This window comes from Megascapheus bottae, chromosome 14, assembly GCF_031878675.1.
Source record: "Megascapheus bottae isolate mThoBot1 chromosome 14, mThoBot2.hap1, whole genome shotgun sequence".
Classification (NCBI taxonomy): Eukaryota; Metazoa; Chordata; class Mammalia; order Rodentia; family Geomyidae; genus Megascapheus; species Megascapheus bottae.
This window is the reverse complement of record NC_143522.1, coordinates 23,792,507-23,820,253: the sequence shown is the minus strand read 5'-3', so window position 1 is coordinate 23,820,253 and position 27,747 is coordinate 23,792,507. Positions and strand designations below refer to the sequence as shown.

The 27,747-nt window shown below is 50.9% G+C and overlaps 1 protein-coding gene across 1 annotated transcript in view; it reads left to right on the top strand.

The window, feature by feature from the left end:
* Ccdc88c (coiled-coil and HOOK domain protein 88C) overlaps nt 1-27,747 on the top strand; it is a 110,693-nt gene extending 82,946 nt beyond the window's left edge. The window contains exons 16-30 of the mRNA XM_090344707.1: nt 757-881; nt 2,079-2,220; nt 2,896-3,084; nt 4,370-4,531; nt 5,512-5,789; nt 6,815-6,958; nt 9,610-9,796; nt 12,030-12,175; nt 14,111-14,200; nt 15,336-15,568; nt 19,497-19,685; nt 20,743-20,808; nt 22,191-22,259; nt 24,482-24,750; nt 26,723-27,747. Of these exons, the coding sequence (XP_090200833.1) occupies nt 757-881; nt 2,079-2,220; nt 2,896-3,084; nt 4,370-4,531; nt 5,512-5,789; nt 6,815-6,958; nt 9,610-9,796; nt 12,030-12,175; nt 14,111-14,200; nt 15,336-15,568; nt 19,497-19,685; nt 20,743-20,808; nt 22,191-22,259; nt 24,482-24,750; nt 26,723-27,745 (3,312 nt within the window). The 3' untranslated portion in view covers nt 27,746-27,747. The remainder of the gene's footprint in view (nt 1-756; nt 882-2,078; nt 2,221-2,895; nt 3,085-4,369; nt 4,532-5,511; nt 5,790-6,814; nt 6,959-9,609; nt 9,797-12,029; nt 12,176-14,110; nt 14,201-15,335; nt 15,569-19,496; nt 19,686-20,742; nt 20,809-22,190; nt 22,260-24,481; nt 24,751-26,722) is intronic.

Below are 27,747 nucleotides of genomic sequence, written 5' to 3'. Positions count from 1 at the left end.
GTAAGCTTAAGACCGCAGCTCCCATTTATTTCCCATTCTGGTCTTATATAGTCTCTATAGAACAAGAACCTGTCAGGTATTACATTGATAATCAAGTCTCAGCAGAGAGTGATAAAGCAATAACACATTCGTACATAATGATAATCAAGTCTCAGCAGAAAGTGATTCACAATACCGACAATATAGCTTAAAGTTCATAGGCAAGGCGTCATACATGACAGCTCATTTCTCTGTGTGGTTATCTTATTCAGTGATGCAGATTCATGGGCCAGCCTGACCCTGCACTCAGCTCCTAACAGTAGAGCGCCAGCTTTGAGCAAAGTAGCTCAGGGACAAAAAACAGAAAACAAGAGTTAAAATCAAATCTTCCCCATCTCTTTTGCTTTTCTTTTTTTCTATTTCATATGGTCTCCCACGAACATTTCTTTCCTAACCCATTAAGCAATCATATTATCAGAGGTCAGACCAGCTACCACCAAAGTCTACCCACGTTGTTTCCAGTGTGTCTTAGAGGAATGAGTGAGCAGACACCATCCTCTCCGTGTCACATGCTCTTGTCTCTGGCCCCAAGAGGGCTAGGGACCTGTGTTCATCCCTGTCGTTCTGACATGGCCTCCTGAGGCCACATGTCTCATCCATGTTTGAGCCTTGAGGCGGCCAGGACTTGGGAAGGAATGATGGAGTAGTGGCTCCAGTAGGGGGGCCTCGCTCATGTGAGACTGGACTTTGTAGGCATTTGTGTGTCTTCTCTTGCAGGACTTGGTTCTAGAGAAGCTGAAGAGCCAGCAGCTGAGCAGCGAGCTGGACAAGCTGAGCAGCGAGCTGGAGAAGGTCGGCCTCAGCAAGGAGCTGCTGCTACAGGACAACAGTCATGGTGACATGTGAGAATTGTCTCTGTATCATAGCACCACTGGGTCTCAGCTTCTGTGCCCTTGGCCTGTGAGATAGCACTGCCCTCCACCTCTGTGCCCTCAGCCTGAGGCTGAAGGAGAATTTCTTTTTTAATTTAAAAAAAATTGTACCGACTGGTGGTGGCTCATGCTTGTAATCCTAACTACTCAGGAGGCTGAGATCTGAGGCTCATGGATGGAAGTGAATCTGGGTAGGAACGTCCATGAGACTCTCCAGTTAACCACAGAAAACCAGAAGTAGCACTGCAGCTTAAAATGGTCAAGCATTAGCCTTAAGCTCAAGAGCTCAGGGACAGCACCCAGGCCCAGAGTTCAAGCCCCACGACCAACAAAAAAAATTGTTTTTATAAAGGTGCTATACTGAGGGGTTACAGTTACCTAAGTCAGGTAATGAGTACGTTTCTTTCTCTTACTCGCTCCCAGTTTCTTCCTCCTGTCTCTGCCCATAAGGGAAGAGAATTTTTTGTAGCGTTGTATTTTGGGGAGAGAGGAGTGATGTTGGGGATGGTACCTAGGACCTTGTGCATGCTAGGCAGATGTTCTATCTCGGAGCTACGCCCTCTGCCAGCGCTTATTTTCTGTATATGTGGGACTGAGGAATCGAACCTAGGGCTTTGTGCCTGCTAGGCAAGCACTCTACCTACCTCTAGACCATGCTCCCTGTCACACTTATTTTCAATGTGACTTCTGCAGCTTTGCCCAGCCATGCTTTCTTAAGTAGTCTTATGTTTCAAGGTAATGAAATATCTTCAACTTTTCCTAGATTTGTAACCGATAAGGCAAGGCCTGCTAATTGGGATGCTTGTTCGGTGTGGTGGGAAGGCTGCATACTTACTACGTGCCTAGCGTAGTGGCCTTAGACAAATCACTTAACTTTCTGAGACTTGCTTTCCCCCCTGTAAGAAGGTCATGACACAGCAGACTCTCCCTGAAGTGGTGTTGGTAAATGTGGTAGTGGTGTTTTGGTAAATGTAGTGGCATTTTGGGTAAGGGTGTCATGGGTGCCAGTGAGGGATGGGCTGGGGTTGGCTCACTGGTCCTCCTGGGCCACCTGCTACAGGTCATGAGTGAAGGCAGCTGAATAGGGGGAGAGCCGGCCGGCAGGTGGGGGAGGGCGCGGAGGGCAGAGCTGCAGGTCAGCAGTGATTACCTATCTGTATTTTTCAGGAAATGGAAAGTTTTGGAGGGCAGAAATGAATCGGCCTTAAAAACAGCGCTGGCCATAAAAGAAGAAAAGATTGTGTTCTTAGAAGCACAGTTGGAGGAGAAAGCGAGTCTTAATCGCCAGATTCAGAGTGAGCTGCAGATGGTGAGTGAGTCCTGACCCTGTGTAGATGGACCTCCTCAGCCAGGCATCTGCCTCATCCGCCTCAGCTAGCTAAGGGCAGCTGAATAGCCATGTCCTGGGGCAGGGAGCCACCATCAGGCCAGGCAGGCCAGGCAGGCAGAGCCAGAGGCTTGCCGGGGATGGAGGCGACAGCCTGAGTGTAGTTCTGGGTCTGCCACGTGGGACGCGGGGAGAGGCCGAGAGCCCCACGTGGTGCCGGGTCCAGGCAGATGAGTGCAGGGCCACCGCTGTCCTCAGGCAGCACAGGAGTGTGTCAGGCACATGTGTGCACATTCCCCCACGTGTTCCCCACGTGCAGACACGTGCACGCTGTCCACAAGTGCTCTCCTAGCCTCCTTTGGATTTGAGTCAGAATCCGCAGCATGCCGTTCGGGCGCGAGTGGGAGCTTCATGACGTGTGAGGTTGGCCACCCAGGCCTGAACCTTAGCCCTCGCCCCTGGATTCTGGAGTAGATGGTGGAGGCTCAGTCTGCCACAGTCAGTGAACCGGGACCAGATTAGGCATGCGTGGCAGGCTCTGCCCTTCCTGACCTCCCTGTACAGTGTGGTGGAAGGAGGGTGCTGGGAGATGAGGGGGGCCTCTAGCCACAGATGGGCTCCACCTGCCTGATCTGCTCTCCATCACCGAGCCCACAGGTCAAGGAGGAGTCTGAGCTGCTCAGGCGGTCTCAGGGGGACCCAGTGCCCTCACAGAACTCCCTCAAACACCCGGGGGACGAGCCCCTCACTGGTCACCTGGAGGAGGGGGCCTGGGGACCCAGCCACAAGGAGGCCACGATGGAGCTGCTTCGCCTGAAGGACCGGGCCATTGAGCTGGAGCGCAATGTGAGTGGCCAGCCTGACACTGGGCTCTTCTTAGTCACCGTGATAGCATGTGGGATGACGGAGTCTTGAGAGTGATCAGGCATAGCTGGGCACCTTGACTTGTCCTGCAGGTCCCCTGTTCATTCGCTCACCCTTCAGAGTTCTAGCACAGCACCACCACAGTCTCTGTGGCCAGTCACTTCTGACATGACGGGACGCAGCCTCTGTTCCCGTAGTGTGGCTTTCAGGCTTCACTGTGTGTGTGTTACATGGCTCCCATCTATGAGGGGTGGGAGAGGGAGAGAGGAGGCGGGAGGGAGGGAGAGAGGGCCCGTAGCTTTTTTCTTCACGTCTGGTGCTCTTATCACTTGAGCCACAACTCTACTCCTTGTGGTTAATTGGAGATATAGTCTTTCGGATTTGTCTATCGGGGTGCAGCTTCTAGCTCTGATTCTCAGATCTCAGCCTCCTGAGTGGCTAGGATACAGACATGAGCCAGACTGGTGTCTGGCTGCAAATAAAGTTTTATTGGGACACAGCCTTATCCTTGTGTTGTCTAGGCTGCTTTCCTACTACAGTGGCAGCTTCAGTGGTTAAAATAGAGATGGTCTGCCTGGACAAATCCAGAAGTGTTTTCTGTCTGCAAGGCTTGCTTGCCAGCGCATGTCTACCCCTCTGGCTTTCTTAGATTCCCAACAATGGCTTCATGAAATCCATTGTGATGATTTTTGTAACTTGACAGATGAGAGAACTGAGAAAATGTGGGAAGCTCTCCCGAAGTCCATGATGATAAGGGACAGTACCTGCCTGCAGCCCACAGGCACTGGCTCTTGGCCTGGACATAATGGTGGCATGGTGGATGTGACCTTTGTGGGCCCTGCACACTACCTGCTGCCTCAGAATAGGGAGAATTCCAGCTGAGCACCTGACTCCATGTCTTGTGAGAGAAACAAGGCGGTGGTAGTCCACAGGAGGTAGCCCTAACTCACAGAAAAGCACCTTCAGTGTGTTCCCCAGAAATAAAGAAGGAAACATGGAAGAGAAAAAAGCCACAGCAGTGGCTTTAATGCCAGTGTGCCCGGGCCTTCCATTTAGGTCCTGAGTGGTGGCCCTTGTGATATGTGATGTTTTTGAAAAATTCTGCTGAATGTCCATTTCAAAGAGGGCTACTGTTACTTGCTGTATCGCATGGTCCCTGGCTTTTGGGCTGAGTCCACTCTCAAGGGTTCGATTCAGTCCAAGTTTCCTGACCAAGTGGAGCTTACCCTGCCTGTGTTTGACTGGCACTTGCCTCCCCGTCCCCTAGAACGCAGCTCTGCAGGCAGAGAAACAGCTGCTGAAGGAGCAGCTGCAGCACCTGGAGACACAGAACGTGACCTTCAGCAGCCAGGTCCTTACGCTGCAGAAGCAGAGCGCCTTCCTGCAGGAGCACACCACCACACTGCAGACGCAGACCGCCAGGCTGCAGGTACCCCGGGACCTGGGGCGGGGTCCTTCCAAGTGGTAAAGGTGGTGAGGGGCTGATGAGGTACTGTGTGTGTGTGTGTGTGTGTGCGTGCGTGTGTGTGCGCACATGTACATGTGTACCTGTGTGCCAGTCTTAGGGCTTTGAATTCAGGGCCCAAGCATTGACCCTGAGCTTTTTTACTCACAGCTAGTGCTCTAGTACTTGAGCCACAGTTCTACTTCTGGCTTAACTTGAAGCTATGAGTTTTGTTGTTGTTGTTGTTGTTGTTTTGGTTGCGCCTCTTCCTGTTTCTGCTTCTTATGTTCTTATCCAAGTTTTCTAAAGTCTGTTCTTGGAAATGTTTTTAGGAATGACTAAGGAAAGAGGTTCAGGGATGAAATACATTTGATTAAGTAGTTGGCCAGGTTTCTATCTAGACAAACCTAGCAGCGCCTTTGCTCGTGTGAATTTTCCTCTCCATGAGGGGAAGTGGCTCTGAGCGAGCGGGTTCCCAACTTTTGGAAGCAGCCAGCAGAACTCGTGTTCTGGGCCAGCCACTGCACATGCTGGTTTTATTTGTGGTTAGTAGATGGCAGGGAAGCGAATGTATCCATCATACAGTTTCTGAAAACATAAGGGCAGGGACAATACACGGGAAAGACTTGGATAAAAAGGTTGGGTATTGGATTGTTGTTTTATTTTTGTCTGGTTTTAGTGTTAGGGTAGTTCTCCTTTTCCATTTTCTAATGATTTTGAAAGATGTTGGATGCAGCCTGCTTGAGAATAATCAGTTGTGTTGTGAGTGAGGGCATGTACACTGGCCTCCAGAGAGAGGGTCATCTGGAGAGTAGTTCAGAGCCACAGCCCTGCCCCATGGTTGATATGCACTGCTATCTCCTTCCTCAGGCAGGTCCTGGATGCTGGTAGAGCCACCCTCTGGGCCTGTCCTGGGGGGGGTACTCTCTTACTTGCTCACCGCTGTGGGGCTCTGTTTGTGGCAGGTAGAGAATTCCACTCTGAGCTCCCAGAGTGCCTCACTCAGTGCGCAGTACACACTGCTGCAGAGCCAGCATTCGGCCAAGGAGGCGGAACATGAGAGCCTGCAGCGGCAGCAGGAGCAGCTGGCGGCTGTCTACGAGGCCCTGCTCCAGGACCACGAGCACCTGGGCACCCTGCACGAGCACCAGTCCTCTGAGTACGAGGCCCTCATCCGACAGCACAGCTGCCTCAAGACCCTGCACCGGAACCTAGAGCTGGAGCACAAGGAGCTCGGGGAGAGGTGAGGTCTGGCAGGGCCAGGGAGGCTCTGGGGCACCTGAACAGAGAGGTGAGGCCTTTAGGGTATATAGAGGAGGCCTGGGAACCAGCGGTGAAGTCCGGTAGGGCAGGTGGAGGCAGGGATGGGGAGGAAATGAGACCTTTAGGGCAAAAGGGGAGTCCTGGGGGTCAAAGGTGCACTCTGGAAAGGAGCCAGGCTAGTGCCAGGAGCCAGCGTTCACCTCCGCCTGCCCCCGTGTTTCCTCTTGGCTGCTTCCCATTGTGAGCCTTTTCAAGAGGAAGGAAATAAAATGTCACCTTCGGGCAATTGGAACTTTGTGCAGCTGAGGTAGAGGAGTGTTTAGGGAAGGGTTTGCCAGAATGGGCTTGTTGAAGGGTCACACCTTAGACACTCTGTGTCTCCTGGCTGTGTGGACCCCTGTGTGGACTCCTGGATCATCTGGAAACACAGATGTTTCCAAGCACAGTGGGAGGAATTGGTGGAGTTTGGGGGCTTCTGTCCTTGTGCTCTGCTGCCCTCCAGAGACTGCATGGATTGAGACCAGAATTCAGGGTGTGTGTGTGTGTGTGATTAAAAGTGTGTAAGAGATTAAAAGTGTGTGTAGTATGAGTGTGCACACGCACACATATGCTTTTTGCATGTGCACAAACTCCCCGATCCTACAGCCCTCCCTAGGCAGACCTCTGTTCCCAAGTTGGACAGGACAGGGATAAGGAAACAGCTCTCTGGTGGAGCAAGGATTAACTGCTACTGCAGAATTTGGCTGTTTGTTCTGTGGCTTCCTTTAGGTCTGTTTGTGCTTAGTGAAGCACCTCATAACTTAATGAGAATTCCCTAGAAGTGGGGGGACATGGAGTTTGAGTGCTGCTTGGAGCTTGCAGGTAGCCGAAGAATTGGACTGCTGTGACAGGAAGGCCCACTCCAGGGCCCTGGACTTGCTTCTTTCCTACCCACTGCCTGGCCCCCACCTTATGCTCCAGTGGAGTACAGTTTGCCCAGGCTCCCATCAGTTCTTGCCTCCACAGGCATGGCGACCTGCTGAAGCACAAGGCAGAGCTGGATGAGCTGGAGAAGGTGCTGACAGCTGAGCGAGAAGCGCTGCGGCAGGAGCAGAGGACAAATGCCATCACCACAGGCGAGAACCAGAGGCTTCGGGGAGAGCTGGATAGGTGAGAGCATGGCGCCCAGCTCCCGCTCACAGCGGCCCCGCTTTGCAGCCAGCTGGCTCCCTGGATTGTGTGTGTTAAAGAACCAGGCGGTGGCCAACACTTGTCAGGGAGGAGAGGAAGGATGACCCCGTCCTTGCTGGGGTGAGAGAACTCTGCATGGAGGCTGCATTGGGACAGGTGGTGTGTTCACCAAACACGACTCCGTGGCCTACTTGCTCGCACTTATTTTTAGCACCAAAGTCAACTTGTGTGGGCTTTTTGGACATGCCAAGTCCACAAAACAACCAAGACCCCAGACATGGATGTTCCCAGAGTGTGGTTCCATCCGTCTGTCACTAACAAAAGTTCTCCTCACAGTACCTGATTGTGTGTGAAGGTTTTTTGTTTTATGCCGTGGTCACATAGTGCTGAGGTGTTGTCTACTGGCCCCATGTGCCTAATGGAGAAATTAGATCAGCTTTGAGTCAGGCAGCTGTCAGGTGCTGTTGGTGGTGGGTATTTTAAACAAGCTTTAAGCTGGGCGCTGGTGGCTCACTCCTGTAATCCTAGCTACTCAGGAGGCTGAGATCCGAGGATTATGGTTCAAAACTAGCTTGGACACTAAAGTCCATGAGGCTCTTATCTCCAGTTAACCACCAGAAAACCGAAAGTGGTGCTGTGGCTCAAGTGCTAGAGCAGTAGCCTTGAGCTGGAGAGCCTAGGAACAACACCCAGGCCCAGAGTTCAAGTTCCATGACTGACCCTCCCTCCACTAAGAAGAAGGAGGAGGAGGAGGAGGGAGCTTTAAACAGAAGTTGCATGAAACAAGACTGTCGGAGGCTGGCAGGACCCTCATCCGTTTCCCTCAGAGCAGAGTTAGTGTTTGCAAAGATTTTATAGACTAGAACTAGTGTATATATTTAGAATGAGCACTTAAACTGTCTTCCTCTCTCTCTCTCTTTTTGATTGGATGAGACAGTAGGCTCACGGAAACAACTTGCTCATGGTTAATGCTTTTAGTTAGTGGTATAGTCCAAGTTGACTCCATCTCTTGTCTTTTCTCAAAGTGTGTGGGGTTTTTTCTCCCCCTGCATCATGGGACTTGAACTCTGGGCCTGGGTGTTGTCCCTGAGCTCTTCAGCTCAAGGCTGCTACCCTATCCTTGAGCCAAGCCCCACTTCCCATTTTCTTTTTTTTTTTTTTTTTTTTTTTTTTTTTTTTTTTTGCCAGTTCTGGGCCTTGAACTCAGGGTCTGAGCACTGTCCTTGGGCTTTCTCAAGGCTAGAGCTCTACCACTTGAGCCACAGCACCATTTCTGGATTTTTCTAAGTATGTGGTGCCAAGGAATCGAACCCCGGTCTTTGTGCATGCTAGGCAAGCACTCTACCACTAGGCCAAACTCCCGGCCCCATTTCCCATTTTCTTGAGGTTAATAGGAGATAAGATTCTCAGGTTCTTTTGTGCCTGGGCTGGCTTTGAACCTTGATCCTCAGATCTCAGCCTTCTGAGTTTTTTCAAAGTTTTGACGGGATGGAGCCCACCTTCTTCTGTGTTCTTGTGTTGTCATAAACTGACTTTTACAGACTCAGGGACTACAGTGACCAGGCAGATGAAGCAAGTGGCAGCATAGTGGTCAAGTGGAGAGTTCACGACAGTTGTGGCTGGATCACAGCACATAGCCTGCATGGTGTCTGCCCAGGCTCTCCAGTTATTTTTTTGTTTATACTCTTTCAGAGAAGTTAGTTATCTGGGTGTGGACTTTGTTTATTTGGTCAGTCATGGGCTTGAACTCTGGGCCTGGGCACCATCCCTGAGCTCTTCAGCTCAAGGCTTCTGCCCTACTCTCTGAGACACAGTGCCACTTCTGGTTTTCTGGTGGTTAATTGGAGATAAGAGTCACGGACTTTGGTGCCTGAGCTGGCTTTGACCCTTAGTCCTTAGATCTCAGCCTCCTGAGTAACTAGGATTACAGATGTGAGCCACTGCGCCCTGTACTAATTAGGTTTTTTAAGAGATATAATTGAACAGACCAAATAAGACATATATGTATGTTGCCAAAAATGCCAGTGACTTGTGTGTGCAAACCGAGTTCCAGTACCCATTCGTTTCCACACACAGATGTGTCTGCAAACCAAGTCTCCCTGGGAAGAGGAGCTGGGTGCCAGACAGAATTGTAGAGGGAAGCTATTCTGGTTTTATGGGGTTATTCATTCATTCATTTATAAACAACACAGTCTTTTCTTCCAAGTGTACCAAGATACCAGAACCGTAATGTGGAAAAGATAGTTGAAGCTGGGGTCTGGGCCTGCCTGTTCGTTTTCCCTCCAGGCCCAATGTGCTAACACCAGAGGAGTCTTCATAGAACCCCAAAGAGCATGGTTTGAAATCCAGCAGTTTTGTTCAGCCTGATCATTTTATACAGAAAGAAAGAAAGAAAGAAAGAAAGAAAGAAAGAAAGAAAGAAAGAAAGAAAGAAAGAAAGATAAAAAAAAAAAGATCCCTGGAGAGGTAGTGGCTTTATCTGAGGCTGCAAAGCTGCTGCTGTAGACCGAACTCGTACAGAGCCCACTGCTCTGGGCCTTCCCCTCTGGTCCATTGCAGCTCATCACCCTATGGCTCCCTCCATCATCTTGTCACTGCCCTGTCACCCTGTGGCTCCCCTTCTCCCTCAGGGTGAATTTCCTGCACCACCAGCTGAAGGGGGAATACGAGGAGCTACACGTCCACACCAAGGAGCTGAAGGCCTCTCTAAATACCTCGCAGCTGGAGCTGAACCGCTGGCAGGCGCGCTTCGATGAGCTGAAGGAGCAGCACCAGAACATGGATCTGTCTCTCACCAAGCTGGACAACCACTGCGAGGTGAGGCCCAAGGCCACAGCCCATGGGCTCTGCTAGGCTGCCAGGTGTCTGCTCTGAAACTGCAGGTGGCCTGAGGCACAGATGAACCAGAGGCATGTGAAAAGGGGATGAGACTCCATATTTGGTTGGAATGGATCAGGAGATACCTCCTCCTCATCTGACCTTTGCCCTCTGAGGTGGGCAGAGGTGCCATGGAAGCCATCAACTGGTCTCTGTCCTCTTACCATGACAGAGCTCTCTGCCTGGATCACCTCATTTCAGTAGCAGTGCAGTGTTCTGTGGGGATGTGGCTGGCTCTGGCTCAGGTCCCGGGGGCCAGGCAGTCAGGACAGCCACTCAGGAGCCCCAGCTTCTGGCTGAGCAGAGCTAGGTTGGAAGCAGACTCCAGTTCAGAGACAGGCAGGTGAGCAGGCCAGTCCCATTGCCTCCGGGACGTCCTGGGTCTCATCCCAAATGAGGAAACTGAGGCCCGGGATCCTGAGCTGCCTGGCTACCTGGTCTTCTGTTCCCCAACCAGATCTTGGGCAGCTATCCTTTGAGGAGGATAGACCTTAGAGTGAGTGACTTCGCCTGGGGAGCCCTCACCCTCCAGGGACTGTGCTGCTGTGGGAGGCAACAACAGTGGTTGTGGGGGGATCTTGGGAGAAGAACCCAGGTCATGAGGAGGATCTAGAGTTGGGGACTAGACAGGTGGTGGGCTGTGGATGGAGGAGATAGGGTGGAGGGAGTCAGCCAAATCCAGGTGGGCCCCCACAGATTGGCCTCAGAAGCTGTGTTCCGAACTCAGGCTGTCATGACAGAATGTCACTCTCTGGGGCTGTAAACAACAGACCTTTTGATTTCCTAAAGAGGAATCCAGGGCCTGTGAGCTGTAGGGCAGGTGATTTCTCCTGAGGCCTCTCCCTGTTTTGCAGATGACTGCTTTCTTGTGTAGAATCTTTCCTCTTGTATGCTGTGTATGTATGGATTTCCCGTCATAAAGATGACAGCCGCATTTTAACTTAGTGTCTTTTTAAAGGTCCCTGTCCCTCTGCGTGACTAGGGATAAGAGCTTTCGTGTGTGGATTTGGGGTAAGGGGCACATTTCAGCCCCTCACAGGAGCTAAGGAGCACAGTACACAGCTCCCAGCTGCCTCCACCCACCCAGCCACCTCTTCCTGGGAGGTCCAGATGTTATTAGTTGGGTTGGTTTTGGTGGGATTGCCAGGCTTCTCCCAAGTGGAGTGTAATTCCCCTACACTGTGGAAAGTGATGTTTTTGTCACGGTATTTATTTTATTGCCTGAACAATGCAGCAGTAATGATCATAAAACTGTTCTTAGCAGGGCCAGGAGTTTGTCCTAGTGGCAGAGTGCTTACCTAACATGAACAAAGACCTGGGTTCAATTCCTTGGCACCAATAATATAGAAAAGCCGAAAGTGGTGCTGTGGCTCCAGTTGTAGAGCATTAGTCTGGAGGAAAAGCCCAAGGACAGTGCTCAGGCCCTGAGTCCAGTCCCCAGGACAGGCAAAAACATGTGAATTAGACATGATAATATTCAACCCTAGAAGCTGGGGGCCCCATCCTTGTCCCTCGTCCCAAGAAGGACAGGAGTTCAGTGTGTGCCTTCAAAGCCAGTGACCTCCTTGTGCCCATAGTAATGTTCTAGAAAAAAGTTGAACTTTATCCCACAAACTAAGAATAACTCTTGACTTTTAAAAAAATTAATTTATTTTTTTGCCAGTGGTGTCACTACGAGGGTAGAGAAACTGAGCCAGATGCCAAATAGCATGGAAAGCTGAAGATCTTTCTTCCTTGTATCCCTGCGTTAGAGCACACTGGTGGAGGGATAATGGAATCACAGATGTAGTTTTGTACTTTCAAGTAGTCAAATTAATGAAATTAATTTGAGGGGAGATTTCTAGAGGAACTCAGGGCTTTTTACCCATGGTAGACAAACCTACCACTATCCCTGCCTGGATATTCCAAACCAGTGTATTTAAAATATCTCTCAATATGTAGTCAACTTTAAAAATGGCCAATAAGAAGCCTGCTACTCCTTTTTGTACTAAGCCTCTCTTGTTTGGAACGAGGCCCTGTTATTGGCTCTTGGGTTTGCTCAGGTAGCGAACTGAACCGAACCAGGAGATAAACAGCTTTCTGTACTTGTTCCTCTCCCTCTTTGGGAAGCAGGGCTCCCACTGGTGGCTCCCGGATCAGGTGGGGTCTGAGCCTCTGTTGGTCTGTGTTTCAGCTCCTGTCCCGTCTCAAGGGGAACTTGGAGGAGGAGAACCATCACCTGCTGAGCCAGATCCAGCTGCTGAGCCAGCAGAACCAGATGCTTCTGGCACAGAACATGGAGAGCAAGGAGCAGTACCATGAAGAGCAGAAGCAGTACATGTAAGGGCAGCCTGGACCCCTCTCCCAGCAAAGAAGACCCACTCCCTGGAGGTCTTGGCTTCCTCACCCTCTCCAGGCTTTAGGACAGAGCAGCTCCAAGCCGCTTCGGAAATGGGCCATCTTACCCACAGATGTCCCTAGCTGGGGCATGTTCTAGATTTCTGGAGGTAGTGACAGCTGGCTTTTGTTTGCTTCTTCAAAATCTTTGTCTGCCACTGGAAGCTCCTTCTTTTGGCCTTTGGAACCAATCAGCCAGCACCAAAAAGCCATATCTGTTAGATTTTAGGTAGACCTTGTGATAGAATTCAGATCAAAGGCTGAAAACCAGTCTCCTGCCTTGCCTGTGTACAAATTGGGTGTGTTGTCCCTGTGCATGTCCCTGTGCACACATGTGTGTGTCTAATCCCCCCCCCACACACACACACTAGTGAAGGTGCTGGGTGCCTGGAACCACAGGCTAATAGATGTGAACGGAATTGTACCCCTTTGTGCTGCACTGAGGCCTAGAAAGGAGAGACGGTGCAGGTGAGTTTCTACTATAGTCTGGGAGGAGAGGAGGCAGCCTCACTAGTCATGGCAGATAAGGAGGAGAGGATGGGGTGTAACCAGAGTGGAAGGGGTCTGAGTGCCAGGAATGTGTGGGGCCATTGGGCTGGAAAAGAGCTTGGATCTGTTGGGAGGTTTCAAATGGATGGGAACCCAGGAGACCTGGGCAGTTAGTTGCCAGAAGTAGAGGATGAGGGGAAGAGCCCTGGGTTTAGAAGCCTCATGGCTCCAAAATTGAGTAATCCCAGATGCATGTCAACAATACTGGTGGTTTCCTCACTAGTGCTGTGGTGACCAAGCTGTGCAACTGCCTCCTCCCCACCCAAGTGATGGGTGTGTGGGGAGAAAGCAAGAAGAGGGGTGTGTGTGGATGGTCTCGGTCACTGACCCAGTGCTGTCCCAGCTCTCTGAGGCACCAGTGCGCCTGCCTTTCTGCCTGCTCTGTCTGCAAGCCACCTACAGGAGGATTGTTTGTGTGGCGACTCACTATAATTTGGAGTAGAAATGACAGCTGCTGGAAGTTGGCTCTCTATAATCCTGGCAGTAGGATTGCCAGCCTAGGTGGGACAGGCCTGAGAGACCCATCCCAGAAGGCCCCTGGGTGATGTTTTGGCATTAGAGAATCTTCAGGTCAGTGGGTTGGCACAGGTCCTGGGGCCTTCCCCACAGCCACAAGGGCAGCGCGTTCCAAAGACTGGGACAGAATAGATGTCAAGCAGGGTGCTGGGCGCCGAATGCCACTGATAACTGGGAGCCCCCAACCCTCCCCACCCCCTTTTCCAGGGCACCCCACAGTGAACACAGTCTTCATCCAAAACCTCATCTGGCTAGACAGGAGGCTCCTAGGTCCAACAGAAGTGTGCCACCAGTGCCCAGGGGCCGCCCAGCGTTCTCCTGTCCCTTGCCCAGAACTTTGAAATACGAACTGATCTCTGGCTTTGGGATTGTGTTCTTCCCACCTGGAAGCCCTGTGGCCTGGGTGGTCTCAAGCTTGCCACAGGCCCCACCTGCCTCTCCTCTGCCTTTCCTCTGCTTGGCTTCATCTTCTCTGCCTGGCCCCCAAGAAAGATCCACTTTGCTGGAGGTGTTACCAGGCTTCCAGTGTGGAATGGCCCCAAGTCCTAAATCCGATGTTCAGTGGCAGTGTTAACCGCACCGGTGATGCTCAGGGTCCTGAATGACCTTGCCTGCCTCCGAAGGTGCGAGCATCAGAACAGCCCCTGAGCTGGTGGGAGGGTGTATGGCCCACTGACCCCACAGCCAGTGAGGAACACTGGCGGGTCTGAGTCCCAGACAATGCTGGGCCCTGGTGCCAGCTGGACTGATGAAGACATTTGCTTGTTCTCCTTAAAACAGGATCAATAGTTTTTCTCTCCCTTTTGTTCACAGTGACAAATTAAATGCCCTACGGAGACAAAAGGAAAAGCTGGAAGAAAAAATCATGGACCAGTACAAGTTCTATGATCCTGCTCCAAAGAAGTGAGTTGATCTGAGATTCAGAGGAGCTGTTTGGATCATTCTCCTCCCCGCCCCCATCCCAGGCCTCGCCTTCAGCCGGGACACTGTTCTGACCTTTCACTCAAGGCTAGTGCTCTACCACTTTGAGCCACAGCATCACTTCAGTTTTCTGATGGTTAATTTGGAGCTGAAGAATCTCCTGGGGACTTGTCTGTCCAGGCTGGCTTTGAACTGCAGTCCTCAGATCTCAGCCTCCTGAGGACCTAGAATTATTAGTGTGAGCCACCAGCACCCAGATAAAGGAAGCTTTTGACTCAGAGTAGAAACTCAGTACCCCACATGGTTCTCCTCACATTTTGACCACCTGGCCTTTAATGCACGGTGATTTGGGTTCAGATTCTCGGTGCTCTGATCCCGATGCTCAGTGCCAGGGAATGACAAGGAATAGCGCCTTTCTCCTCTGACTTACTTTGTTCCTGAGGATGGCTTTTTGACAGAACAATTGCTAATGGTTCTCCCCACCCCAACAACTTTTGCCTGATTGAGGACCAAATTCCATCTGTATCGGCATTTTTCCCAGTTCCAGATTCTCACGTGTGATCATGACAGTGTTCTTGAACACACCACCATTTTTTTCTTTTTCCTATGGTTTTTGTTATTGTTATGGTTGTTCTTGCTTGTGTAGTTTTTTCCTGGCTGTTGATTGGTGGGGTTTTTTGTTTTTGCCAGTCGTGGATCTTGAATGCAGAGCCTGGCTACTGCCCCTGGGCCTGTTTGTGCTGAAGGCTAGCGCCTTACTACTTCAGCCACTGTGCCACTTCTGACTTTTTCTGGGTAGTTTATTGGAGATAAAAGTCTCGTGAACTTCTCTGCCTGGCTGACCTCAATTCACAGTCCTCAGATCTCAGACTCCTGAGTCGCGAGGAGGCATGAGCTCCCAGTGCCCAGCCTTTTCCTGTCTTTAGTTATTTGTGTGTGGAGCCTAAGAAACAACCCTGAGCCTTACAAGTGCCAGGCACGTGACTACCATCATTTTGATCCCCTGGGTGGCAGACTACCCAGGCTGCTGAGAGAAACCGCTGCCCGTGTTAGGGCACCCAGTGACTGAATGGGGTGTGTGGGAGCTTGTGTCTTGTAAAAATCTTTCTCTAACTAGGAAGAACCACTGGATTGGAGCCAGAGCCTTAGTTAAGCTCATCAAGCCAAAAAAAGAGGGTTCCAGAGAACGGTTAAAGTCAACCACAGACAGCCCGCCCTGGCAGCTGGAGTCCTCAGACCCCGCCTCACCACTGGCCTCCCAGGCTCTCAGATCACAGCCAGAGAACCCTGACAGCCCTGCGGCAGGCTGTGCAGAAGAGCTCGATGCCCACAATGGACCTGTAGGGAAAGGTAGGACCAGCCCTCCTGGCTTCGGTGGGGAGAGGAGAGCCATTGATGACTGGAGGGTGTGACTGCACAGGCGTGCCTATCTACCTGAGGATGCCATGACCAGGTAGACAGTAAAAACCCACAACTGTGTTACAGTTATTGTTTTGCAATAACTGTGTTATTTCCTACTTCGAGGGAGCATTACCAGAGGTAGATCTTAGAGTCTTGCACTTGGTAGGCAGCTGGTAAAACCACTACAACCACTCCATCAGCCTGCCTTTGTTACTTTAGAATGAGAAATGTCATTTATTATGAAAACAGCAACATATTTGACTATCCAAAGTCAACGTCTAAGCAGACACCATTGAGACAGGCAGAGTAGCAGGTGTGTTTTGCCTCTCTCCTACGTGCCAAAGGTCACAGGAAATTGTTTCCTATCAGGAGATCCATCCAGGTGCATTTAACGTGTGTTCCAGATATCTAAGATCTCAAAAATCCCCCAGTGGCTCCCTTCTTTCATCAGATGCCCCAGCACTTGCCAAAGTTAAAGTAGCTTTGGTTCCTGAAAGTCTAAACAAAACATCACTCCTACCTAGAGCTGCCCAAGCCAGTTTCTTACTTTATGTTGAAGGCTGTGGCCACCAGGTGGTGATGTGACTAAAGAAATAAAATTCTGATTATCCACTTTAATCTTGAATCAGAAATCAGGTTAATATTACTATGAGACCTGTTTAAAAGTTAGAACAGTTGTCTGCCTTGTGGAGATGGTATCATTTAAAGTCCAGGTAATGGAGAAGTTAACCAAGACCTAAAAGGAAATAATCATTTTTCTCGGCATTGAGGGGTTGGGGACAGAAAAAAGAATGAGATGTCTTAAAAATAAATATATACTGGAAGTAGGGCTATGGCTCAAAGGGTAGGGCAGTAGCCTTGAGCTGAAGAGCTCAGGAACGGTAGCTAGGCACAGAGTTCAAGCCCCATGACCGACAAAAACCAAAAAACCCATACATACACATATATGTGTGTGTGTCTGTGTGTATATATATATATATATGTATATATATATATATATATAATCAGGTTGTAGAAATGTAGGAATTATTTGAGCACTTGAAGTATACTGTGTCATGGTCATAACCCAAAGCATGTCATTAAGTGTTTCCAAGGTCATTGAACGGGAATAGGAGCAGTGAGCTGAGTTGTCAGGGACCCTGTTATTAAGCTGGATGAGTAAGAGAAACTAGCTCCTACACTAATAAGCATTCTTACTTAATAATTTAACGCTTAGAAATTGAAAAATCATCTAAACTATCGGCTCCTTAGGCAGTATATAATTCTCCTTATGTGCTGAGTGGGTAAATGGTTAGCTTTAGGGTGCCACTCAACTGAGTCAGAGCACAGTGACTCAACTGAGCCCGGATTCCACTCTACGTATCTGGCATTGCTCCCCTCTGTCCTCGACTGGGCAGGATTCTGGTTTTCCCAAGAATATTTTGCTAATTTGAAACTCCTCTGTAATGATCAACTCATTTCATTTGTTGTATTTCTTTTTCCCTCCTTTTGGGTTTGTCCCGGTGGTGATCACAACTTAGCATCTCAACGCAAAAAGAGTCCCTTTTTGAGAAGCAAAAGCAAAGACAAAGACAAGTCTCCAACGGCTCACCCAGCTCTCTCTAAACGCCTGCGGTTCTGGTCTTCCTCCGACATCCCATCCTCTCCTACTGAGCCTGTCTCTCTCTCAGACATTGGAGATTTCTGACTCCTTCCTTTCCCATGTGTCTGCATCGTGTCTCCTCCTTCATTTCTCAAAGTCAGCCAGCCAACTCCCCTCCCTCCCTCCCTCCCTCCCCTCCACATTAATAAAACTCCGCCAGAGACTACAGGCCATGTGGCCTCTAGTGTACCCTTACGCCTCATCCCAGTTGCAAAGTAGCCAGCGTGGATTCTGATCGCAAAATAGAAGATGAGTTGTGTACCCCCTGGACTGTTTCTTCAGCACAGCACACTTTTAGGGGACCCTCGGGACATATGTGCACATGTCCTTGGGCCAGGATGTCGGTACTAAGTAAGTTGCACACTGTGTGCTTCTGTCCCGCTCGCACCTGCAGCTTTATGTCCCGCCTGTGTGTGAAGGCAAAGGGGCCAGCTGCTGCTATGCTTCCTGAAATAGGCAGCCTCCGTCAAATGACTTTTTGTTGTTGTTGTTAAGATTTATTTTTAAGCAGCTGAGTTTCAAATTGCTATTGTTTTTGTCTTCTTTCTCTATGAGAACACTGAGTTTGATGGCTTCTGTTAATAAAGCCCTTCATAGATGTGGGATGTCTTCTGAAGGATTAATTGTTCTGGTCAAGCATTTTGAGTAATGGGATTGGTTTGGCCCAGCCAGAGTTCAGACCAGAATAAAGTTTTATGGCTGTGCTATGGCTCTCTAGCCTTTTGGAGGCTGAAATTAAAGCTTGGTGAACAGAAACAACAGTGGCACACAAATCACTCCCAAATAGGTGAAAATGGTAGCCCGAGAGGCTACCTTTGCACACTGCAGTGTGTCCTGGCTTCACTATCTTGTGCCATCCTTGTGACGATGGCCCAGGGCCTTACACTTTTCCAACACTGACCTGTAGATGTTAGGAGGAAGGGTTATTGTACCCGGAAAGCAAGTGTGCCCATAGAAACAAGGAAACAGTTACAATAAATCCATAGCTACAAAAAGAGTCACGTTGGTCTCTGTGTGCCATTCACTTCAGCTCACCATCTCACAGGGGTCATTTTGTTCTCCTCGCATGTTGTGTGGGAATCGCGCTGTGTGTCTGCCACTCGTGCTCCTGCTTTGGCCCTCTCCACCTCCAGATCCTCATTTCCACCTCACCCATTCCACCACATCTGAATTGCTTCTCATCAAGGTTACCATTCAAAATACAAATGGTCCCTCTGTTTCAGAGCATTAGCTCTGGGACTTCGAACTGCCTAGTAAGCCCAGAGGCTGAGTGGCCAACGGGAGAGCAGGGGTCTTCCCATCTCCACATGAAGACCAGCCAGGTCTTGGGAGGGGTGCTGTGCAAAACACCTTGCTGGCATCTGTGTTTATCTTATATGTAGAGAGCCCATTCTTTCCCCCTCTCAATGGACTTTTTTTAAAACATGATTTTAGGGCTGGGAGTTTGGTCTAGTGGTAGAGTGCTTGCCTAGTATGCATGTAGACCTGGGTTCGATTCCTCGCTACCACATACATAGAAAAAAGCCGGGAGTGGTGCTGAGGCTCAAGTGGTAGAGCTCTAGCTTTGAGAAAGTCCAAGGACAGTGCTCAGGCCCTGAGCTCAAGCTCAGGACTGGGAAAATAAATAATAAAACATGATTTTACTTAGTTTTGACAAAAGTGCATATTTTTGGGAGAGTACTGTCCAAAGAAGGCAAAAAATAGCGTAATATATTAAAAAAATCACTTTGTGATCCTTGGTGCCTTGTAGAGAGTAAGGCCACTTTGTTTAGAAAGCACACTGGTGTGAGGTTAGCTGTGAAACCATTGGGGGAGGGGGAGACAAGTGATCAGAGCTCACAGAACCTTGGCAGGTTGGAGTGGCCTGAGTGACAGGTTGGAGAGGTCCTGGTGGCACCTTATAGTGGACCTGGTGACAGATTGCAGAGGTCCTGAGTGACTGATTAGAAAAAGGTCCTTAGCAGACGTCTGTTAGCATGGTTGGAAATCTGTGAAGTACAAGGAAGTGTGATGTACTTGCACCAACATTTCCTTTCTCCCTCGGCTCATCTAGTGCCAGCAGCTCGACCCCTTTCCCAGGGCCTCCGCTGGGTTTAAATGCAGCCCTGAGGGACAGCCCCCAACTTGTGCTTCTTTGGTCTTTGTGCTCTCCTGTGCCTGCTTGGGCCTTAGTGTGCTTCTCCAGCTTTGGCACACGTTTGCAGCCTCGTTTCTCAGTGTAATCTTCCACCCCAGGTCCTGGGGACCTAAAACCAAAGCGAATGTTCCCACACGGAGTCAGTGTTGACCGGCCCGATGCCTCTGCAGACCCAGCCATAAAGTCCTGGCCCTCCGAGCCCAGCTCCCGGACCTGCTCCTCCTCCGCCGTCGTGGCAGCCCCCTCCACTTCCACCCCCGTCTCCCGTCACACAGGCCGCACCAGAGGTAAGTGTGGCTGCTCCAGAGGTTGGCCTACATCTTCCTGAAGACACAACTCCAAGCCCTGAGAGCAGGGAGCCAAGCCCTTGTGAAGGAGCCAGACCCTGTGGGGCATAAATGCTGATTCAGCCTCAGCCTCACTTTGGACCAGTAACTCAGCTATCAGTGTCATTGGGACAGTGAGGGAACCAGGTGGTCGCAGAAGAGCTTGAGGGGTCTTGGCTTAAAGAAGGCAGCTGCCTCCTCTGAGGGCCAGGGCCTGGCAGGGTTCTTCTGGAGAAGGCCAATAAGAGGTCCCTGATCTGAAAACCATCGATTGATCCACTGAAGGCAAGTTTCCCATGCTTAAAATGGAGCTCAGGAAGGATTTCCACACGTGTAGTCTCCCAGGGCACCTGGTTGTGTGTCATACCTTCAGCCATGAGATTCAAGTAGTCCAAGAGAAACTTCATGAGCTGGAAAGATTCCCGACCCCAGGGCACTGGCAGGTGTGGCTGCAGATCTTCAACCCTTTCCAGTGGAAAGCCTGCATCAGCAAGCAGAGCAGAACTAGAGCCAGGGCCAGAGTCAACTGGCCTGCTCCGAAATGTACCGGCGAAGGCCGTAAGGTGGCCACACTGAGGAGCCAAGAGACGAGAAGGGTGTGAGGAGGAAGAGCATGGATGGGGAGGGGAGAGATCTAAAATCAGCAAACAGAAGAGATAGGTAATCTTAAAACTGCGGACAGACTCATGAAAAAGGCCCTGAGAAACAGGTAAGGTGAGGTCAAGGTGATTTTCTCCGGGCTGTCATTGTCCAATCCCAGTCATACCCAGGTAGAAATGTAATTTAAAGTTAAATTGAGTAGAGGTGGAGTGTGTTAGTGCTCTTTCCCACTTAGACAAATAGCAGAAAAAAGAGACAGATCCTTAAGGCATCATCCACTTTCCCCTTCCTGCCCCAAGAACTGGATGCTGACACCGTTCGGGTGTTAGACAAAGGTCAGTGTTGGCTGTCCATCCAGGGTCAGGGGTTCCCCATGGTTGGTGGGGAGCCCCAACCCACCAACTCCATCTCTCCTTAGGCTGTGCATCCGATGAAGTCTGCGAGCCATCGGTGGAGCTCGACGGCACCCCCCACAGGCAGCACGGTGAGTAGCCTGTGTGGCGGCCCTTCTGCAGAGGGGCGGTGAAGCACGCCTCCCCCTGTCCAACATGGCTTTCACACACTTGTGGTGGTGCTGAGTGCCATTAAGTCTTAAATTGTGAGATGCCCTTGAGTGATTTCTGTGAAAATAATTTGCTAAACAGTAAGCAACCCTACATTCACAAAATAACACCCTTCCTTCCTTCCTTCCTTCCTTCCTTCCTTCCTTCCTTCCTTCCTTCCTTCCTCTCTCTCTCCCTCTCTCCCTCTCTCCCTTTCTCCCTTTCTCCCTCTCTCCCTCATTGAGCCCATGAGTCTCCTACATGCCAGGCAAAAGTACTACCCCTAAACTATAGTCACAGCTCTCAGTTTTGAAAAGAAATTCTAGAAAGGGAAAGTAATCTTTAGAAAGGAAACCCTGCAAGATTCACATTGGATTTAGTTTGCATCTAAAGTGATGAGCCTGGACGTGTGGGGCCTGCAAGTACTATGATGTTGACATTGGCTCCACAAGCCAGGTACTCAAGATTTCCATGCAGAAACAGGCTCTGTGATGAGACCATTGGGCCCCAGGGAAGCTTCCTGTCCTTACAACAAGCCAGCTAGCTGGGCATCAGACACCTGAGGTCGCCTGCTGAGACTGTGGGTGTAATCTGAGTGAGCCACATTTGTGACTGGTCAGCTAACCACAGGGTTTTCCTCACACATGCTCTGACTCCTCCAACTTTTCTTATCAAGACAGAAAAGGGAAAGTACCTTGAATAAATAGTGGAGCCTGGCGTGATGGCACGTGTCTGTAGTCCCAGAAGTCAGGAGGCTGAGAACTCCAGGCCACTCTGCATAGACCCTTTCAAGGCAAACGTCTCTGTCAGCCAGGAGAACTTGGTGTCTCTGCTCATTACCATAAACTGGAAATTTTCCCTTTTGGAACATCTGTACACTTGAGGCAAATGACACCAAGGAATAGCAGGCAGTCAAGAGGCGCGGGTGTTTCCCATCCTGAGATCTGGATGCTGTCCTGTGCAAATTCGTACTGACAGGTGTGCAGGGGACACACAGCACATCATGCCTTTCTTGGGAGGAGCTAGTCACCTTTGTTCTAGAAATCGCTGTAAACTCAGGTTGGCTGCTCCACTCATCATACCCCTAGTTTTCCCCAGAACAGCCCTAATATTGTGTACTTTCTGTACAAAGTTCTAGATATGACCGTGCTGGTGAAGCTGAATCTGGGGCCAGGGGTGTGGGAACTTGGTGGGGGAAGTTCTGTAGAGCTCCCTGTGGAGGGCAGCAGCCTGAGCTTTGGAGTAGACGTACTCTGGGAAGATGGTTTCACATGGGATCTCCCTGGTCACAGGCCTGGCAGTAAAGCTCTGTGTTTCCTCTCAGTGTCCCGGCCGAGCAGCGTGGAGAGCAATAGGAATACATCCAGCAACAGCTCTCCTCTGAGTCTCAAGGGTAAGGCTCTCCTCTTTTTGAAACCTTCACTCACATTCAGTATGTGCTCTGAGCTCTTGTTAGTCTTTTCATTTTAAAATCCATGTAATTAAAAAAATGAGAATCACAGGGCTTCAAGCACACAGTACTGCTTCCACCCACAACTGGCCCCACAACACACAGCCAGGCACATGCAGACCTGCTCGGAAGTCCTGTGTAAGTCACAGATTTCTGGGTCTGAGGAAGGGAAGCAGGGAGAGGTGTACCTTCCATTGTGGCCAGAAAACAGGTAGAGATGACTTTATTATTTTGTTTTGTCAGTTGTGGGGCTTGAACTTGGGACCTGGAAGTTTTTGAGTACTTACTGGTAGATAAGAGTCTCCTAGGGGGTTGGGAATTAGCTTAGTGGTAGGGTACTTGCCTTGCATACATGAAGCCTTGATTCAATTCCTCAGTACCACGTACACAGAAAAAGCCAGAAGTAGCGTTGTGACTCAAGTGGTAGAGCGCTAGCCTTGAGCAAAATTGCTCAGGGACAGTGCCCAGGTCTTGAGTTCAAGCCCCAGGACTGGCAAAAATAGTCTCACAGGGACTTTTCTGCGTAGGCTGACTTCCAAGGGGGAGGTCCAAGATGTGTGATAAAAATATACCTTCTAATTGTAGGTATCTGAGAAACAGTGAAATTTGCAATTATAGGTTTAAAACATAAAATTTTAACTTTTTATGTTAGGATCCTAACTATTTATAGACACCTAGCCAAAGTAATGGGGGAGGGGGAGTGTTGGTGTTGGTGTTGGTGTGTGTTTTGGTTGGTTGGTTAGTTATTTTATTTTTGTTGGTCATGGGATTTGAACTCAGGTCCTAGATACTGTCTCTCAGCTCTTTTGTGCAAGGCTAGCATTCTACCACTTTGAGCCACAGCTTTTCTGCTCAGTCTGGCTTTGAATTGCAGTCCTCAGATCTCGGCCTTCTGAGCAGCTAGGATTGCAGACATGTGCCACCAGTACCTTGCCGATATATATATATATATATATATTTTTTTTTTTTTAATGGACGTGTTTTTATGGTCCTGGTGATAATGTCCGGTGTGTGTACCATGTATACCCTTTCCTCCAGACTCAGTGGCTCCTAGCAGGACAACCTGGCATGCATGCAGCATTTGGTGTACCAGTGGATGAGGCCAACAAATGTGACAGCCACTAATAATTTAAGCTTCATTGCTGGTCTGGTTTGGGTACTGCGAGGCCTGGAATAGAAATGGTAAAGGAGATCATTGTGGCCCCTCGGCTTTTATTTTCCTTCTTTTCTTTTCTTTTTTTTTTTTTTTTTTTTTTGCCAGTCCTGGGCTTGGGCTCAGGGCATGAGCACTGTCCTTGGGTTTTCTCAAGGCTAGAGCTCTACCACTTAAGCCATAGCACCACTTCTGGCTTTTTTTCTATGTATGTGGAATGGAGGAGTTGAACCCAGGTCTTCGTGCATGCTAGGCAAGCACTCTACCAAGTCAAACTCCCAGCCCCGGCTTTTTTTTTTTTTGTCCTGAGGCTTGATCTCTGGACCTGGTGTTATCCCTGAGCTCTTCAGCTCAAGGCCACTGCCCTACCCCTGGAGCCACAGCACCACTTCCGGTTTTCTACTGGTTAATTGGAGATAAGAGTCTCACGGACTTTAGCATGGGGTTGGCTTTGAACCACAGTCCTCAGATCTCACCCTCCTACATAGTTAGGATTACAGCCGAGAGCCACTGTACCCGGCAGCTTTCTAGTTTTATCCAGAATTTATTTGTGGGTGTTTTATTTTGTTGTTGTTATTGATTTTTTCCCCCCATTGCCTCACACTTACAAGTCGGGTGCTCTATCACTTGAGCCATCCCCTCAACCTCATGATTTTTTTTTTTTTGAGCCAAAATAAGCTGAGTACTGATGGCTCATGCTTAGCCTGTGGTTCAGAGCTAGCCCGGGCAGAGAAATCCATGAGACTCTTATCTCCAATTAACCAGCAAAAACCTAGAAGTGGAAGTGTGGTTCAATGTTAGAGTGCCAGCCTGGATGAAAAGCATTAAGCAGAAGCACAAAGGCGTGTGCGCACCCACACACAGCCAAAACAAAGCGCCAGATCACTCAGTATGTCCCTCAGCATCCAGAACCGGGTGGAGGGACCTGGGGTTTCGAGCAGTGCTTTCTTGATGGAGCCCGCAGGGGCAGGACCCAGGGACTGACCTGGTGCCTCCCGTGTCTCCTGCCCAGGCTCCGACCAGCTCCACAGCCGATCTGAGAGCTTCAGCAGTGCAGACCTGATCCCCAGCAGAGACCAGGCCAGTGCCCCGGGACACGGTGCCCTCGGACGCCACGAGTACCCACCACTCCGGAACGGGCCTCTCCCCCAGGAGGGTGCCCAGAAGAGGGGCACAGCCCCACCCCACGCTGGGCCTCGGCCCCGCTCGGCCTCCCCCAGCAGTGAGATGGTCACCTTGGAGGAGTTCCTGGAAGAAAGTAACCGCCGCTCCCCCACCCACGTGAGTGGCGTGGCGAGTGAAACGTCTGCCCCTCCTCACCCTGGTGTGAGGCTGAGGGTGCAGGAAGGGTGGGTGGGGAGGCCCTTGAGGCTGGTATGGCTGCGGCAGGATGTTGAGAATGACTAGACAATCACCGTGAGCTAGCTGCCAGTTCCAGTGAGGGCTGCTTTCCCCCTCCTGCCCACACCCAAGGCCGGTGCAGCATGGCTGACACCCTGCCTGCTGGGAGAGCAATGCGTGCTTTCTTGTCCTGTGTGCTTTTTTTGGCAGAGGTTGGCAAACTTAGAAGGGCCTTTAGAAGACCAGAGAATGACCATTCTAGATGGTCTTGGCCACATAACTCTCTCCCAGCTACTCAGCTCGGCTATTGGCCCCGTGTGTGACTAAATGAGCCTCACTGCCATTCAGCAGAGCTGTACAGTGGACCGTGACGTCTGAATCGTAGGTCACTTTTCATAGGTCGTGGCATATAGCTGTTTTCGTATTTGGTGATGCTGGGAATGGTAAGTGGGCCCTTGTGCCTGCCTGGCACACACTCTCATCAGCCACGCCCTCTGCCCTAACTGCCTCTGCTCGAGACTTTTGTCCAGTCACTTAAAAATGTACAATCTCCTAAGCTCACAGGCCACACGAAAGCTGGATTGGCCCAGCTCCAGTGTGCAGGGGTCCTGGGACTCCCTCACCCCCATCCCCCCGCCAATGCCCACCCATCTTGGTGCGCGTCTGTGCTGCCCTGTGCCCTGTCTGAATTCAATACTGCGGAGATCTGTTGAGGATTTTTGTTTGTTCAGTCCTTCCCCCTTCACTCCCCTTAAATAAGCACAGTTGGAGTTTATGCGGCCTCGCTAGTGGCCACCCAGAATGTCCAGTGCTTGTCCAGTGGCAATTCCTGGAGTGCTGCTGAGCAGTGTGAGGGGGACTTTGTTTCAACAAAGCCAGCCAGCTTGTTCAGAAGCGCTTTCCCTGTTTGCTTGGTGCCTAGCCTCATAGTTGGCTCAGAAACGTGAGTCATGGTCCCTGCTTCCCTCCACTTGAACTCCTGTTTACCGAATGTGGACTGTCTGTCAGGAGCAGGAGAATGTGAGCTGAGAAAGTAGGCCCTGCCCTTAGGAGGTGAATATCTGGCTCGTGGTTCCCAGACTCCAGCCTGCGTGAGACAATCCTGGCAGGCTTGCTGAGCAGACCACCGTGATTCTGGGCCCAAAGGGGTGTCTGGCTCACCACTGGCAGCTTTCAGCTTCCTGTTCTGGATAGATAGGAAGTTTGGACATTTGGTAGTGTTTTAAGACGCCGCATTCTTCTCTAGGTCTGCTTGCTTGTTTTTTTTTTTTTTCTTTTCTTTTTTCTCTTTTCTTTTTCATGCCAGTACTAGGCTTGAATTCAGGGCCTGGATTACTGTCCCTGAGCATTTTTACTCAGTGCCAGCCCTCTACCACTTCGAGCCACAGTGCCACTTCTGGATTTATAGAGGATCATTGGAGGTAAGAGTTGCACAGACTTCCCTGCCCAGGCTAGCTTTGAACCACCATCCTCAGAAGTTAGGATTACAGGTGGTAGCCACCGGCACTCAAACAGTCTCTGAGCTTTCCTGCTCAAGGCTAGTGCTCTACCACTTTGAGCCACAGTGCCATTTCTGGTTTTTTGGTGGTTAATTGGAGAAAAGTTTCATGGACTTTCATCCTGGGCTGGCTTTGAACTGTGATCCTCAGATCTCAGCCTCCCGAGTAGCTAGGATTACAGGTGTGAGCCCCTGGCACCTGGCCGGGTCTCCTTTCTTATTTGTACAGTTTAGGGGCTGCCTGGGTAGCTTCTGGCCTCTTCCTCCAGTGATGTCTGTCCGCTCCAGATCCCTTACCATCCCGAACATTTCTGGGTGTACTGTGAAGAATCCCAGTGGGAGCAGACGTCAGCCCTGGCTTCATGGGGGAGTAGAATGGGTTTCCAGCTCTGCTTCTTCCTCTCTCCTCTGCAGGACACTTCCAGCTGCCGGGATGACCTGCTCAGTGACTACTTCCGGAAGGTTAGTGATCCCCCAGGCCTCGGAGGCCCACCAGGATCACCTCCCAAAAAAGAGGGGGCTAAGATGCCTACCAGCTTTGTGTCCCCCACCGTCAAGATGGCAGTCCCCACCTCTGAGGGGAGGCCGCTGAAGCCCGGGCATTATGTGAAGCCAAACTTCAGAGGGGCCGAAGCAGAGGCCCCAGCCAGCATCTCTCCGAGGCCGGTCCATCCTCCCCAGAGCCTGTCTCTGGGCAGATCCCGGCCAGCCACGATGCTCTCAACTTCTCACACACCTGCGAGCCGGAGCGCGTCCCTGAGCCGGGCCTTCAGCCTGGCCTCCGCTGACCTGCTGCGGGCCAGCGGGCCAGAGGCCTGTAAACAGGAGTCCCTTCAGAAGCCTGGGGGTCCTGAGGCCTCGGGGGGCCGAGAGACAGGTAGTCACAGCCTACAAAGCACTGTGCCCTCCAGCTCCCTCGGCCTGGCCCGAGAGTGGACCCCCCTGGTGGGCAAAGCCGAGGGCTCCTGTCAGGGCCTGAGTCCCCGCAGCCGGCCACTGGACACAAGGCGGTTCTCCCTGGCTCCTCCAAAGGAGGAGAGGCTGGCCCCCCTGCCGCCGTCTGCCACGGCCCCCGCCCTGGCCACTGGAGCCCTGGCCACTGGAGCGGGGAACGGCTGCAGCTCCCAGCCCCAGCACTTCTCATCCGCTACGACCCCGGCTGCCAGGACCAAAGCCAGAATGCCACCGTATTCGGGGGAGGTGGCTGCCATTGCACCTGTGCGTCAGGGGCTTGGCGTCTCAGAGACAGATGGGGTCCCAGGGCAGGGTTACAGCGACGGGCTCCCAGCCAAGAGCCCTGGGAAGTCTCCTGACTCTGCTCCCCACACAAGCCGCAGCCCCGAGGACTTCAGTCGGGGAAGCTCAAAGAGCACCCCTGTGTCCCCGGAGCCGGGCGGGGACCCGCAGACGGTGTGGTATGAGTACGGCTGCGTGTGATG